Source organism: Staurois parvus, unplaced genomic scaffold (assembly GCF_062004578.1).
Source record: "Staurois parvus isolate SC_StPar_1 unplaced genomic scaffold, SC_StPar_1.0 ptg000059l, whole genome shotgun sequence".
Lineage (NCBI taxonomy): Eukaryota > Metazoa > Chordata > Amphibia > Anura > Ranidae > Staurois > Staurois parvus.
The window spans coordinates 2,222,158-2,234,931 of NW_028317855.1; the positions used below are offsets into that span (position 1 = coordinate 2,222,158).

General features: G+C 41.4%; 1 protein-coding gene across 3 annotated transcripts in view; it reads right to left on the reverse strand.

Annotated features, from left to right (window-relative positions):
• COG2 (component of oligomeric golgi complex 2) overlaps window positions 1-12,774 on the reverse strand; it is a 174,110-nt gene that overhangs the window by 43,696 nt on the left and 117,640 nt on the right. For all 3 annotated transcript variants that reach the window (XM_089668546.1, XM_089668544.1, XM_089668545.1), the window contains 2 exons: window positions 2,867-2,939; window positions 1,071-1,213 (listed from right to left, as the gene is read on the reverse strand). In XM_089668546.1, coding sequence (XP_089524672.1) covers window positions 1,071-1,213; window positions 2,867-2,939 — 216 coding nt within the window. The remainder of the gene's footprint in view (window positions 1-1,070; window positions 1,214-2,866; window positions 2,940-12,774) is intronic.

The window sequence follows — 12,774 nt, forward strand, 5'->3', positions numbered from 1 at the left end:
TTAGGGTCAGGCCTCACTTTAGGAAGATACTTCTTAATGTACACACACACATACTAAGCTACTCCCATCTGTCTGCCCGTGGCAGCCCACCTAATCCCATATTCCCACTCTGGCTCTTTACCATACCAAGCCCCCAATTTCTCTTCCTACCTCTCCCTCTACGCTCATCCTGAAACAACTTCCCTTGCTTAGATCCTCCTTACACCCTGTCCGATCTTGATATTGAGAAAATACCCAGAGTTCCGTTTTATATCCTCTACCAATGCTACATACTTACAGAAGATCAAAACATATCCTGACTATCTTATCTACAATCAAGGCACCACTGATATTGTAAAATGTTTTATTGACCAAAATATGGAGCCAAAGCATGGTCTGTCCCTTGTGATGTATGTTTTGTATGAACGCTTTAGGTCCTTCATTGTAAAACTGAATCTTTGTACATTTCTCATGTTCTATAAATAAATAGGTTTTTTTTAAAAACCGACTGGTTGACCGATTGGATGAGATATTCTGATTTAAACCAGCCATACCCAAGATCTACATAATTCATATTCAGAAATTTATCTGGTCAGTCACATTTTGTATTTCCTACAAAGTTTTTAACACTACATATTACCTGAATATCAATCACCTGCAGACTTAAAAAAAAAAAAAAGAATTTTGACTAACCTGTAAATCCCATAGCTTGGGGTACAGTACAGGACAAAGACTGGATATTCATAGACCCAGGGTTAAAAGGTTACAATCTTCAGTTGATTATAACACAAGAAAGGTGGTTTGTGTAAGGCAAAACGTACAGTTAAAAAAGACACAGGCTGTATATTCATAGAACCAGGGACATCCCAAATCAATGAATCTGAGGGGGTGGGCAACAAGGCAAAAAGAACCATGCCAACAGGCCCATCAAAATGGACAAGAGTCAAGGACAAATTGACAAGGGTCATGAGTGCTAATACGTAGCACTGCTATTGAGTGCTAGTGAAAGAACCTTGCAGTCAAATCCCATTTGTCTTTCTTGAAAGGTCACATTTTAAAGAGATAATGACCCACAACAAAATCATACTTGCCTTATTGGTTCTTCTGTAAAGCCTAGGGACTTCTAGGGTGCTCTTCAAGTAAACCAGGCAGGATTCACTAAGGTCCAGAGAGATTCTGTTATTTATGACCAAAAGAGGTGCTGATAATGAGGTGAAAATATCTTCCAATGCTCCTAAAACATATGGGTCCAAAATAAAATGGAATACTTGTGACTTAAAATGTAATCCCCAATAATTAACTTTTCTTATTGCTTAATTTTGGTCAGTTAAATATACATCTGAAAGCATTTTTTTATGTCTCTTCAATAAGTGCAACGAAAAATAAAATACCTGTTTATTCTGCCAGAAATCTTATCAGCTGACAACATCTTGGGCCTCTACTGCTTGGAACAATGAAACTGATGAGAGGGCTGTGCAGACTACAAAACACCTTCTCCTATGTTATAAAGGAGAGGAGAGGGAAATATATTCTGCATTTCGGCCCTAGGATGACAATGCTACTCTTGCATAGTTACTGTACATGTAAGCCTTGTCACCCTAGGACAGATAGTGTATTACTGGCAGGATTACTGGCAGGATTTTTTTTTTTGAGCTGGAACTCCGCTTTAAATGTGTTATTAGAAGCCCAGGAGATGGCTTTGAAAATCTGAAACCTCATTCCTGATGCTGTAAAGACCATGAAGCACTAACAGATCTAGTAAAGTGAGCCTTTACAGGGAAGGGAGCCTATCAATCAGACTAAAAGCCCTGATACATTTTCTGATCCACCTATCAATGACGGAAAGAAGAAATCCAATAGCCTGAAGGAGACAGAAGGTGAAAGTGAAACATAACAGTCAACATAACGCCTAGAGTGGCGAGAAATTACCATCGAATGTTTTAGAGGACACAAGGGTGGAAGGACAATATTCTGGTTAAGGAGGAGGATACCTTAACATAACTTTTTCCTTGTGCAACACTAAAAATTTATCTTTACATTGCCAAGGCCATTAACTCAGATACTATCCACAGAGAGGTGATCACAACAAGAAAAGCCACCTTACAAGTAAGGTCAGATAAGGGAATAATTTTAATAGGTACAAAAGTGTTTGTAGAAAAACGAAGAACCAGACTAAGGTACCACAGGGGCGTAGGAGAGTGCACAAGAGAGATACGAGCCATGCCCTAAAAAAAGGCCTAAACTAAAAAGATAACGAGAGGCCAAAGATCTCTGAAACAGAGCTGCCAAGTCTAAGATTTGTCCTTTTATGGCCAAAGCCAGATGCTGGTCCAGAGCGGACTGGAGAAAAGACAGAACGCCCCATGGAGTAGTTTCTAGGATTAAAGTTTGACTTGAACAAAGTAAAATGAGCCTTCCAGGTACAATAGTAAGCGTTACTAAAAGTCAACTTCCTAGCCTTCAAAAGGATAGGTATGACTGAAACTGAATGGTGCCTGTCCATCAGAAGTCCTCAATAGTAAAAAGGGTCTTATTCATCACTTCTGATTGCTTCTTTATCAGATCTTCCGACCCCGGGAAGGGTAGGGTGGGAAAAGGATCTAGGCACTTTGGCAGATGATGTTTGGGATAACATTTTGGAGCAAGTCCTGATGGTTTCTCTGTCAGCCACCCAGAGACTGACTCAATTATTCATAGTGCAAAGATCTTACCGCACCCCCACTAAAACTTTTCTGTTGGCATAGGAAAGATAACCCATACTGTCCCCGATGCCAAGGATCTCTAAGCTAGTTAGAGACTGGCGATTGGTAATAGACCCTACCTTTCGTGTAGGAAACAAGTCTCTACTGGATTAAAAAAAATCTGAAATAGCAAAAAATTACCATACCTGTTATTACTGCCATGTTTTTAAAGCAAATGAGGCTGAGCTTGGTCTCAATCATGTCAGTTAATTTTGGTATCTAGAAAAATAAGTACAAATGAATAAATGTGGAGCAGTTACTATAAAATAAGTACAATTGTATCTTATACGGGATTTGAATGATTTAAAAACAATCTGAAAGGCATTAACAGCAAATGAGGGAAGTTATAATGGAATCACTACAGCAGTGTTTACTAAATGTCTAACAGTACCCGCTGGACTTGTATGTTTTATAGAAAAACTGAAGCAGGCTTTTGTAAGGTAGTATAAAGAAGAATCATTCAAAATAAACTTATGGAGACTCATCAGATGCGGTGTCAGTCCCTGGCCACTTACCAATTTGTGACAAGTGGCTGGTCAAACTCACACCGCTCTGTCACTGATACGCAACAATGAAACTCTCAGCCTAACCCTGCACAAAGAATTTCCAGCCCATAGTGCCAGCAAACACAGCAATTATCGCTGGGTATGGCTAACTGAACAGGTAACCACTGATACTCCAAATCAAGCACTACCATCTGATTATTTTGTTGTAAATATCAAATGTTCACATTATTAACGATAACAATTAGGACTTAAAATAAAATGTCTAACACACAATGTCACCACAGACAGTTATATCCAGAGATTTATTATATGGTAGCAAACAGAAAGGGACTTGAAGTTCTGCGTTACTGCATCTGAAATAACGTTGCGATTTTAAAACTGTTGCATAAGTAAGCAGGTAAAATGGTGTAAACAAAAAAAAAAATGTAAAGAAAAAGGGTTTTAAACGTAGAAATACTTAGCAGAGTCCTGCTTTCTGAATTCAGCAGGAACTCAGTGAGCATAAGAAGGATCGGTGATTCTCATACATCTTGGCTGACGTTCCTTGTTTGATGGTAAAAGAAAGCTCCAGACTGCTGATCAGTCACTCTTTTCTTGTCCCTGATGAGTGTGTGGACAGAAATGATCTGGCCACTCAGGTGGTTTGAGGAGTGGCTGATGGAATGTCACAGTGTATACAACGATGTAGCCGTCACTCCCTCCAAAAAAAGTTTCATACAGATACGAGTATCTTCGAGTACTTACAGCTTGCATCCTGGTAACCACTAGAATATTGTCCAGTATGAAATTTTCGTTTGAATGAGCACAAATATGATGGGTATAAGATGTCTGTTTCACCTAAAAGATGTAATATGTCCAGCTTGCCTCTAGTACATTCTAATATAGTGGTGTTTGGGCTTAAAAATGCTACTAATCAATTAATACAGGTTAATTTTTCTGGCGGTACCATTATTTTCTCAGGAGTTATAAAATACACTGAAGTTTTGATTGCAGAAAGAGACAGACAGAAATGTGTATTTGTTAACTCCTCCAGCTAAGCTATTTATGACAGGTGATTAGGCTGATACTATTATCTAGGAAGGTTATCTGATTAAGATTAGCAGTTACTTAAAGTTATAAACCTCAGACATGAAATATGAACAAATCATATTGCTCTATAGTGTGCACTTGTCTCAATCCAGAGCACCAAGTGTCATTTTTGTCTGCTGCTTCGTCACTTATGACACGTTTTCCTGACACCAAGAGAAAAAAAAAAAGGTGACAGGGGAGGGTACATCCAGTGTCCATCTCAGAGCTCACCTCACAAATGCAACTTCAGCTCCTCGTCCACGGTTTATAAGAGCTGGGAGATCCTGTGTAAATTCTGCACTTTGAATGGATAAAGGGTACAGATGACTGTACATATTCAGGTACAACTTATGTAGGAGGATTGGTTTCATCTCTATGTATCACCTAAGACTATTCACTATGTGAGGGTTTAGAATCACTTTAAGCCTGGATTTAACAGTTTTATGAAGACTATTAGCCCGAGAGTGGGATGTGTATCAGGCTAGTTTCTGTTAAGTGTGTTTATGATGGCTAAATCAAAGGATTATCTGTTTGCCATGCTTTCTTTTGATGCTGGTTAATTTGCTTAAGAGGAACTGCTGTGTCTATCAAAATGCTGATAAGGATATTTGCAATGCAGCTAAGAGGTTGCGAATATAGGAGATGCATATTCTGGGATAATAGAAAGGAAATCATTGATGTTACGTGTCTCCTATTCTACTAAATGTCATGGCTGACTTAGGAATTCTGAATAACACGGCTGCCCTGTTCCCTCTGGCACAGCTTTTTGGGGTGCCCAGTCTGTATTATCACTGTGACCAACATTTAGAACACTATAATTGTTTAATTACAGATTACTACTGTTTGTACAAATACATTTGCCATATTATCTAATGTTTTGCTCATTTCTTAGAGATAGTTTCTTAGGACCAAACCGTTAAGCCACAAAATCTTGCTATGGGTGATTGCAGAAGAGCTGATGAGGGCCATCAGACTTGCAGGACCTAGGCAAGTTTTATACAAGAACCTGTTCCCATCACTAGCTGATTAGAAAGATAAAGCAGCTCTTGGAGAGAACCCTCCAGGGAGAGATGAAGGGAAATGGATGTTTTTCTTTGGTCTGTCCACACTCCATGTTGTTTCTTGTATTCCATTTTTGATTAATTGCTTTTGCATCATACCCAGAATGAGTTAATAAAAATATGAAGACGTGCATGTAAATGCTGTGTATGTATTATAGAACTGTACTCACAATATTCTTTTGTTTTTTTATCTTAGCTTAGCCTTGGTAGAGGCAGGGATAGTATCCAATTATTTCTTTGTACTAACAGCACCTGTTTCTGCTATGATATAGTTAAAAGTCAAATACTTCTGTCCCATGGGAAAATAACTGTTGGTTACTTGTAACTGATTTCAAGGTCTGAGAAAAATCATGTTCACAGCCTTGACAAGCATCTTGTATGTTTTTTTTGTTACAATATAAGAAGAAGAATCTACGAATAAAGATCAGATCGTCTTCTGGAAACCTCTGTGTGTGCATGCTAATTTTCTTCCAGAACATGGTCTCTTGGATCCAATCGGGGCCTAAGCCTGCCAGTGTATTATTAGAAGCACTTATCCCTTTCGAATTGGGGGCTCGTCCCGGGATCAGATAGTCATCCTCTCTGGTAAGTATCTGATTTATATTTTTTGATATTTACGTGACTAGGCTCTGGCTGAGTTCCGATGCCCACATACTTTGGGAGTATGTTTTAATGAAAGGGTATAGTGTAAAAGATTGCCGGCCGGCATAAGTACTTTTGGGAAGTACTGAAGGACACGGGTTGTCCAGAAAATGTGTATGTACTTTTGGTGAGTACAGGTACTTTTGGTAAGTACTTTTGAGGACATTGGATGTCCAGGGACATGGGTTGTCCAAGAAATAAGAAAATATTGACACTGGTAGGTTTGGGCTGCCAAAATTCTGTTGCTTATCTTTCTGTCGCTTAAAGTATAAGATAATTTGTTGTGTGACACCGATGTCCAGGTGGTAAGTGTATGGACTGATAGTTACAGATTAAAAGTTGTGCAAATGACTTGTCCTGAATGTGTATGAGGACTACTTTTTAATCATCGTATTCCTGGAGGTTACCTTGTGAGTAAGGTAGAAAAAGGATATAAACATAGGTTAGGCAAAAGATTTTACTTTGCTCAAGGTACTCCTAGATACAGATAGAAAGAGTCAATTTACATTGTCCAGTAGATTTTCAAGAGGAACTTACAGTGGAAGAAGTTAAAAGACAGGTTAGAGACAAAGGATATTATTATATATAGTGTCCTTTTCATGGTACAAAGTAGGAAAATTGTGTATTCTCTCTTTTTCTCTCTGTCTTTCTATAGTCTTTGTGATAAGAGTGATCATTGGTCACAGATCACTCGACCCGAGAAGATGCAGGTGTGACTAGATTCACGTTTAGGGAAGACGCATCTGAATTAAAACCCCGGGTGGCAGTCGAGCATTGTGAATCACTTTCATTTTTCCTTTCTTCTAAATCTGTAAAATCTTTTAGAATAGACAGAATGGGACAAGTTAAGAGTAAAAATACACCTTGTCCCGAATTAGGGGAGACATGTAAGGATTTTGTAGCATGGATTTGTGGGACTAATTATTATTTCATAAATCCATGGGTGGATAATTTAGCAGGATGGACTGAAACAATGGGCAGTTCAAGTCCGTTCCCGAGAACAGGAGATAATGACACCTTTCACATGGATATGATAAATGGATTATGTTTAGGAGATACTGAGGCTTTCCCATACTACGCGGGAGATCCACAATGGGACAAGGAGTACATGAGAGAGGGAGGAGAAAACTGGCTTAAATATGTGCCATATTGGTATGATAGGACGGATAAGAAATCAAAAAGGGTGACTGAAAATCCAAAGGATAGACAGGCACCTGGTCTACATGCTGAGAAAACTAGGAACAAGAGGATTATGGTGGCACTCAATATATAGCCACCATCTTATGTTCTAGGTCCTGAAAGGGTACCCAAAATCTACCCGTCCTTTTCAAAGGAAGATGTATATTTTCTGACGGCGGTTGCCGCACAACGAGTTCAGCCCACAGCCCCACCTCGGACTCCGGCTTTACCCGTTGTCAAAGACCAACCCGAACCCCCACCTGAAGGGGTGCTAGGTACACAGCAGCCAATCCCTGATTCCACACAGGATGAGAGGACGTCTCCTGCTGAAGGATAAGAAGGAACATCTATTAGTAGATCTGGCAAACAAAACGGGACTGGGAGAGCTCCTTAGTCCTGCACCAGCAGACAGAACTAGGTTAAAAACGGCAACACAGACCAAGCAATTCCCATTCCTCACAGTTTGAGATACATTAATAATCAAGTGTTTAGTGATACGGTCAATATCCTCTACCTCCAAACACTGTCCTAAACCTACCACTACACCAGGGGGAACACTGGCATATTTGAAGAAGGCATGTAAGGGGAGAAATTTCACACAGGAAGATATTAGATTGATTATTGATTCACTAGTTGGTACTACCTCTCAGTGGAATTGGGAAAATGTCCCCAGTATCAATACACCCATAATTCTAGGCAACACCACTGCTACTAATTATGCTTTAAATACACAGGATGGAATTAATAGAATGTGGACTGAAATAGAAACAGAATTAAAAAGTTGTTAAAACGAAATCCTCCCTACCCACTGCAGTAGCATGTAAACAAAAGAGCGGAGAAACAGTGCTTTAATTTTGGATAAGATTCAAGACTGTTTGGAGTCATGAGGCGGGTTTAAGTGTCACTACAAACATGCAGTGTTTAATGATCCAAACATTTTTAAATAACTTAAAGCCCCACTATATGCTGATGGTTAAGCAGCAAATAGAGTGGGCAACCTTGTCCATGGATGATATGCAAACTAAAATCACCGAGAAAGATGCTGCAGGATGTTTTGAAATCCCCAGGGAGAAGGAGAAACCCGTCCCCGTCCATTACCAGAAGGGATACCAGGGGAATAGGGGTAGAGATAGGGGAAGAGGATATAATAACAGGGGAAGAGGACAAAGATATTCTGATAGAACAACTTCTAGGGCAGGTTGTTTTAACTGTGGGGACCCAAATCACTGGAAGAAGGACTGCTCTTACGAAGATAGGAGGCAAAGTGACAGTCAATAACAAAAAGCCGTCCCCGTCCCCTCTACTCCTGTTACCAGACCTCAGGTTAATTTCCCCATTGACTGGAACTCAAATGATCACCAATGAAGCTGCCCGGAAGGTGGGGACCCAGCGTTTCCCATGGTCTCTCTCCATTACAAAGAGCAACCTATGATCTCACTCTGTGTGAATGACAGATATGTCCCTTTTTTGGTCGATAGCGGCGCGACTTGCAGTATTATCACCAAGGAATATTGGAGAGGAGAAATTGTGAACGCTGAACCTTCTATGGGAATTAATGGGATCCCCACCAAGACCTATAGAACACCACCCCTACCTATAACAGATCCAGCGGGGGAAGGCACTACTATATGGCACAGTTTCAGAATAATCACCAGTTGCCCAGAGAGTCTTTTGGGAAGAGATTTAATGGGAAAACACAGAATAGGGCTAGCAGCCTCCTTACAAGGAGGACTGATGGTAAAGTCAGAAAAAATGCAGCTATACACCCCAGATTAAATAAATCCAAATTTTTACGCAATAATGGAGGAGGTCCCTCTCCCAGAGAACATTGACCCGCGGCTGTGGAGTAATGGCTCTCTGGATGTGGGGCAGATAGACTGCACACCATATAGAGTCACACTGAAACAGGGAACAAGCCCCATCTATCACAAACAATACCCTCTGTCTAAAGAGGAAGAGGAAGGAATGACACCCATCATTACACACTTCCTAGAGAAGGGAATATTAAGGGAAATAATATCTCCCTACAATACGCCCATAAATCCAGTAAAGAGAAGCGATGGCAGTTATCGTTTTGTCCAGGACTTGCGGGCAATAAATAGCCTAGAGGTCCCCATTGCCCCAGTGGTGCCTGATGTGCCATCTCTGCTCACGGCCATACCGTCTGATGCTGAATGTTTTTCAGTAATTGATATAGCAAATGCGTTTTTTAGCGTCCCTGTTGACGGAGAGACACAGCCCATTTTTTCTGTTTTCGAAATCGCCAGATGACCTGGTGTAAAATGCCTCAGGGTTTCGTAGATTCCCCTGTAGTCTACTCAATTGTCCTCCAGGCCACTCTGAGGGGGTGGACACTGGCCCATGGATCAGTCCTACTACAGTAGGTGGACGACATCCTCCTCTGTAGTCTTACAAAGAAGGGATGGGGAGAGTTTGTTGAAATGTCTTTTTGAAGGTGAACACAAAGTGTCAAAGAAAAAACTACAATGGTGTAAAACAAGTGTTGAATATCTGGGTTTTGTGCTTACAAAGGGGGAATTCCTAGTCCGTTTCCTAGTCAGTCCAAAGAGAGCTGTAGCTCTCCTGAAACTTGCTCGCCCACAAACCAAGAAAGACATGCTCTCCTTTCTTGGAGCCATTGGTTACTGCCGCCAGTGGATACCTGACTGTACCTATTATGACAACTTGTTGAGACAAGCCACAACCCGGGAAATGTCAGAAATTGTTAAATGGTCAGATGACATGGTTGATGCATATGTGTATTTGAAAAATGCAATGCAACTGCCCCAGGCCTTGGCCTTCCTATGTAAAAATGTTTCATGTGTATGCAAGGGACAATTGTAAGACCATGGCTGGTGTACTTGCCCAGGAGCACGGAGGCAGACTTCGCCCTGTAGCTTTTTGCTCAAAAATGGTGCTAGTTTAGGTCCAAGGCATGCCTGCGTGTCTCAGAGCGTTAGCATCTTGCACGATGGGAGTTGAGATGGCTATGTCATTCACCTTAGGACACCCTACAACATTGCACACTACACATAATGTAGCACACTCCGCACATGTCCTCCCAGAGGCTGAGCAGCTATGAGGTCATTCTTTTGTCCAATCCTAATCTTATCAAATATGCATCAGCCACCTCAGGCCCTGCTCCCATTCTCAATGCTCTGTTAGGATTAAAGGGAGTAGAAGATGAGCCAGTTCCCCGGCACGATTGTGTAGATCTGATTCACCAGGATACCTCTCCCCGCCCAGACATGTCATCTGTCGCATTATCAGATGCTCAGGACGTTTTTTGTGGATGGGTCCTGCTCCAGACCCACCTACCATGCAGGATACGTAGTAGTAAGGCTGCCAAATGAAATCAGAGGCCAAAGCGGTTCCCTATCAATCTGCCCAAGCTGCAGAACTTATAGAACTTACAAGAGCCTGTCAGCTTTTCACAGGAAATAATGTAAACATTTACACTGATTCCAAATATGGGTTTGGTGTAGCACATGATTTTGAAGTGATTTGGTCTAGGAGAGGATTTGTAGCTGCAGATGGAAAGACCATTTCACATTCCACGTTAGTGAAGGACCTTCGTCATGTTATCCAACTGCCAAATAGATTAGCAATCATTCATTGCAAGGCACACACGGGAAAACAAACTGACATTGCAAAAGGGAATGCGCTTGCAGACCTAGCAGCTAGACAAGCAGCTAGCACGCAAACGGCTGAGATACAAATGCCTATGTTGACCCCGGAGATCACACTTCTGGACAGTACCTTGTTGAGTCTCCAAACATATGCATCAGAGCAAGATCTTAATGATTGGGTAGGGGAATATTTAGTAAAAGATGAGAAAGGCCTCTTTCTCAAAGAGGGGAAGCCATGCATCCCTGCAGCTAGTGCTCCACTGTTCATAGAACAATACCACGGAGTAGGTCACAGAGGCTGGCAAAACACCTGTGAAGTTTTATTACAGGATTTTTACATTGCAGGTCTCCCCAAATTAGTGAAGGCTTTTGTATCCAGAAATTCTGAAGGACCCTCTGCACACTGGTATATACCCTTTCAAGCAAACTATGCAACAAATAGGGATATTTGGTTCATCCCTATTTGTTGCATAGTTTGCTTGAAAGGGTATATACCAGTGTGCAGAGGGTCCTTCAGAATTTCTAGAGTTAATGTGGTTACACCCCTTTAGCACCTGATGGATAAATGCATGCACTAGCTGTATGGATTTGAGCACAGGGATCTCTTGTTTGTTGTATTGTTGGGTCAGTAGCCAGACCTGAACCTTGTAGCTCTCCCCATTGTGTCTTTTCCCCTATGCTAGCATTGTGTCCACAGTACCACTTGTGTAGGCAGGGCAGAGTAGGACTGGCCATAGAGGGATTACTTTGACGCAGTTGGCCAGCTTAAACATGTATTGCAATATGTGTGAACCAAATATCCCTATTTGTTGCATAGTTTGCTTGAAAGGGTATATACCAGTGTGCAGAGGGTCCTTCAGAATTTCTAGAGGTAATGTGGTTACACCCCTTTAGCACCTGATGGATAAATGCATGCACTAGCTGTATGGATTTGAGCACAGGGATCTCTTGTTTGTTGTATTGTTGGGTCAGTAGCCAGACCTGAACCTTGTAGCTCTCCCCATTGTGTCTTTTCCCCTATGCTAGCATTGTGTCCACAGTAGCACTTGTGTAGGCAGGGCAGAGTAGGACTGGCCATAGAGGGATTACTTTGACGCCAGTTGGCCAGCTTAAACATGTATTGCAATATGTGTGAACCAAATATCCCTATTTGTTGCATAGTTTGCTTGAAAGGGTATATACCAGTGTGCAGAGGGTCCTTCAGAATTTCTAGAGTTAATGTGGTTACACCCCTTTAGCACCTGATGGATAAATGCATGCACTAGCTGTATGGATTTGAGCACAGGGATCTCTTGTTTGTTGTATTGTTGGGTCAGTAGCCAGACCTGAACCTTGTAGCTCTCCCCATTGTGTCTTTTCCCCTATGCTAGCATTGTGTCCACAGTAGCACTTGTGTAGGCAGGGCAGAGTAGGACTGGCCATAGAGGGATTACTTTGACGCAGTTGGCCAGCTTAAACATGTATTGCAATATGTGTGAACCAAATATCCCTATTTGTTGCATAGTTTGCTTGAAAGGGTATATACCAGTGTGCAGAGGGTCCTTCAGAATTTCTAGAGTTAATGTGGTTACACCCCTTTAGCACCTGATGGATAAATGCATGCACTAGCTGTATGGATTTGAGCACAGGGATCTCTTGTTTGTTGTATTGTTGGGTCAGTAGCCAGACCTGAACCTTGTAGCTCTCCCCATTGTGTCTTTTCCCCTATGCTAGCATTGTGTCCACAGTAGCACTTGTGTAGGCAGGGCAGAGTAGGACTGGCCATAGAGGGATTACTTTGACGCAGTTGGCCAGCTTAAACATGTATTGCAATATGTGTGAACCAAATATCCCTATTTGTTGCATAGTTTGCTTGAAAGGGTATATACCAGTGTGCAGAGGGTCCTTCAGAATTTCTAGAGTTAATGTGGTTACACCCCTTTAGCACCTGATGGATAAATGCATGCACTAGCTGTATGGATTTGAGCAC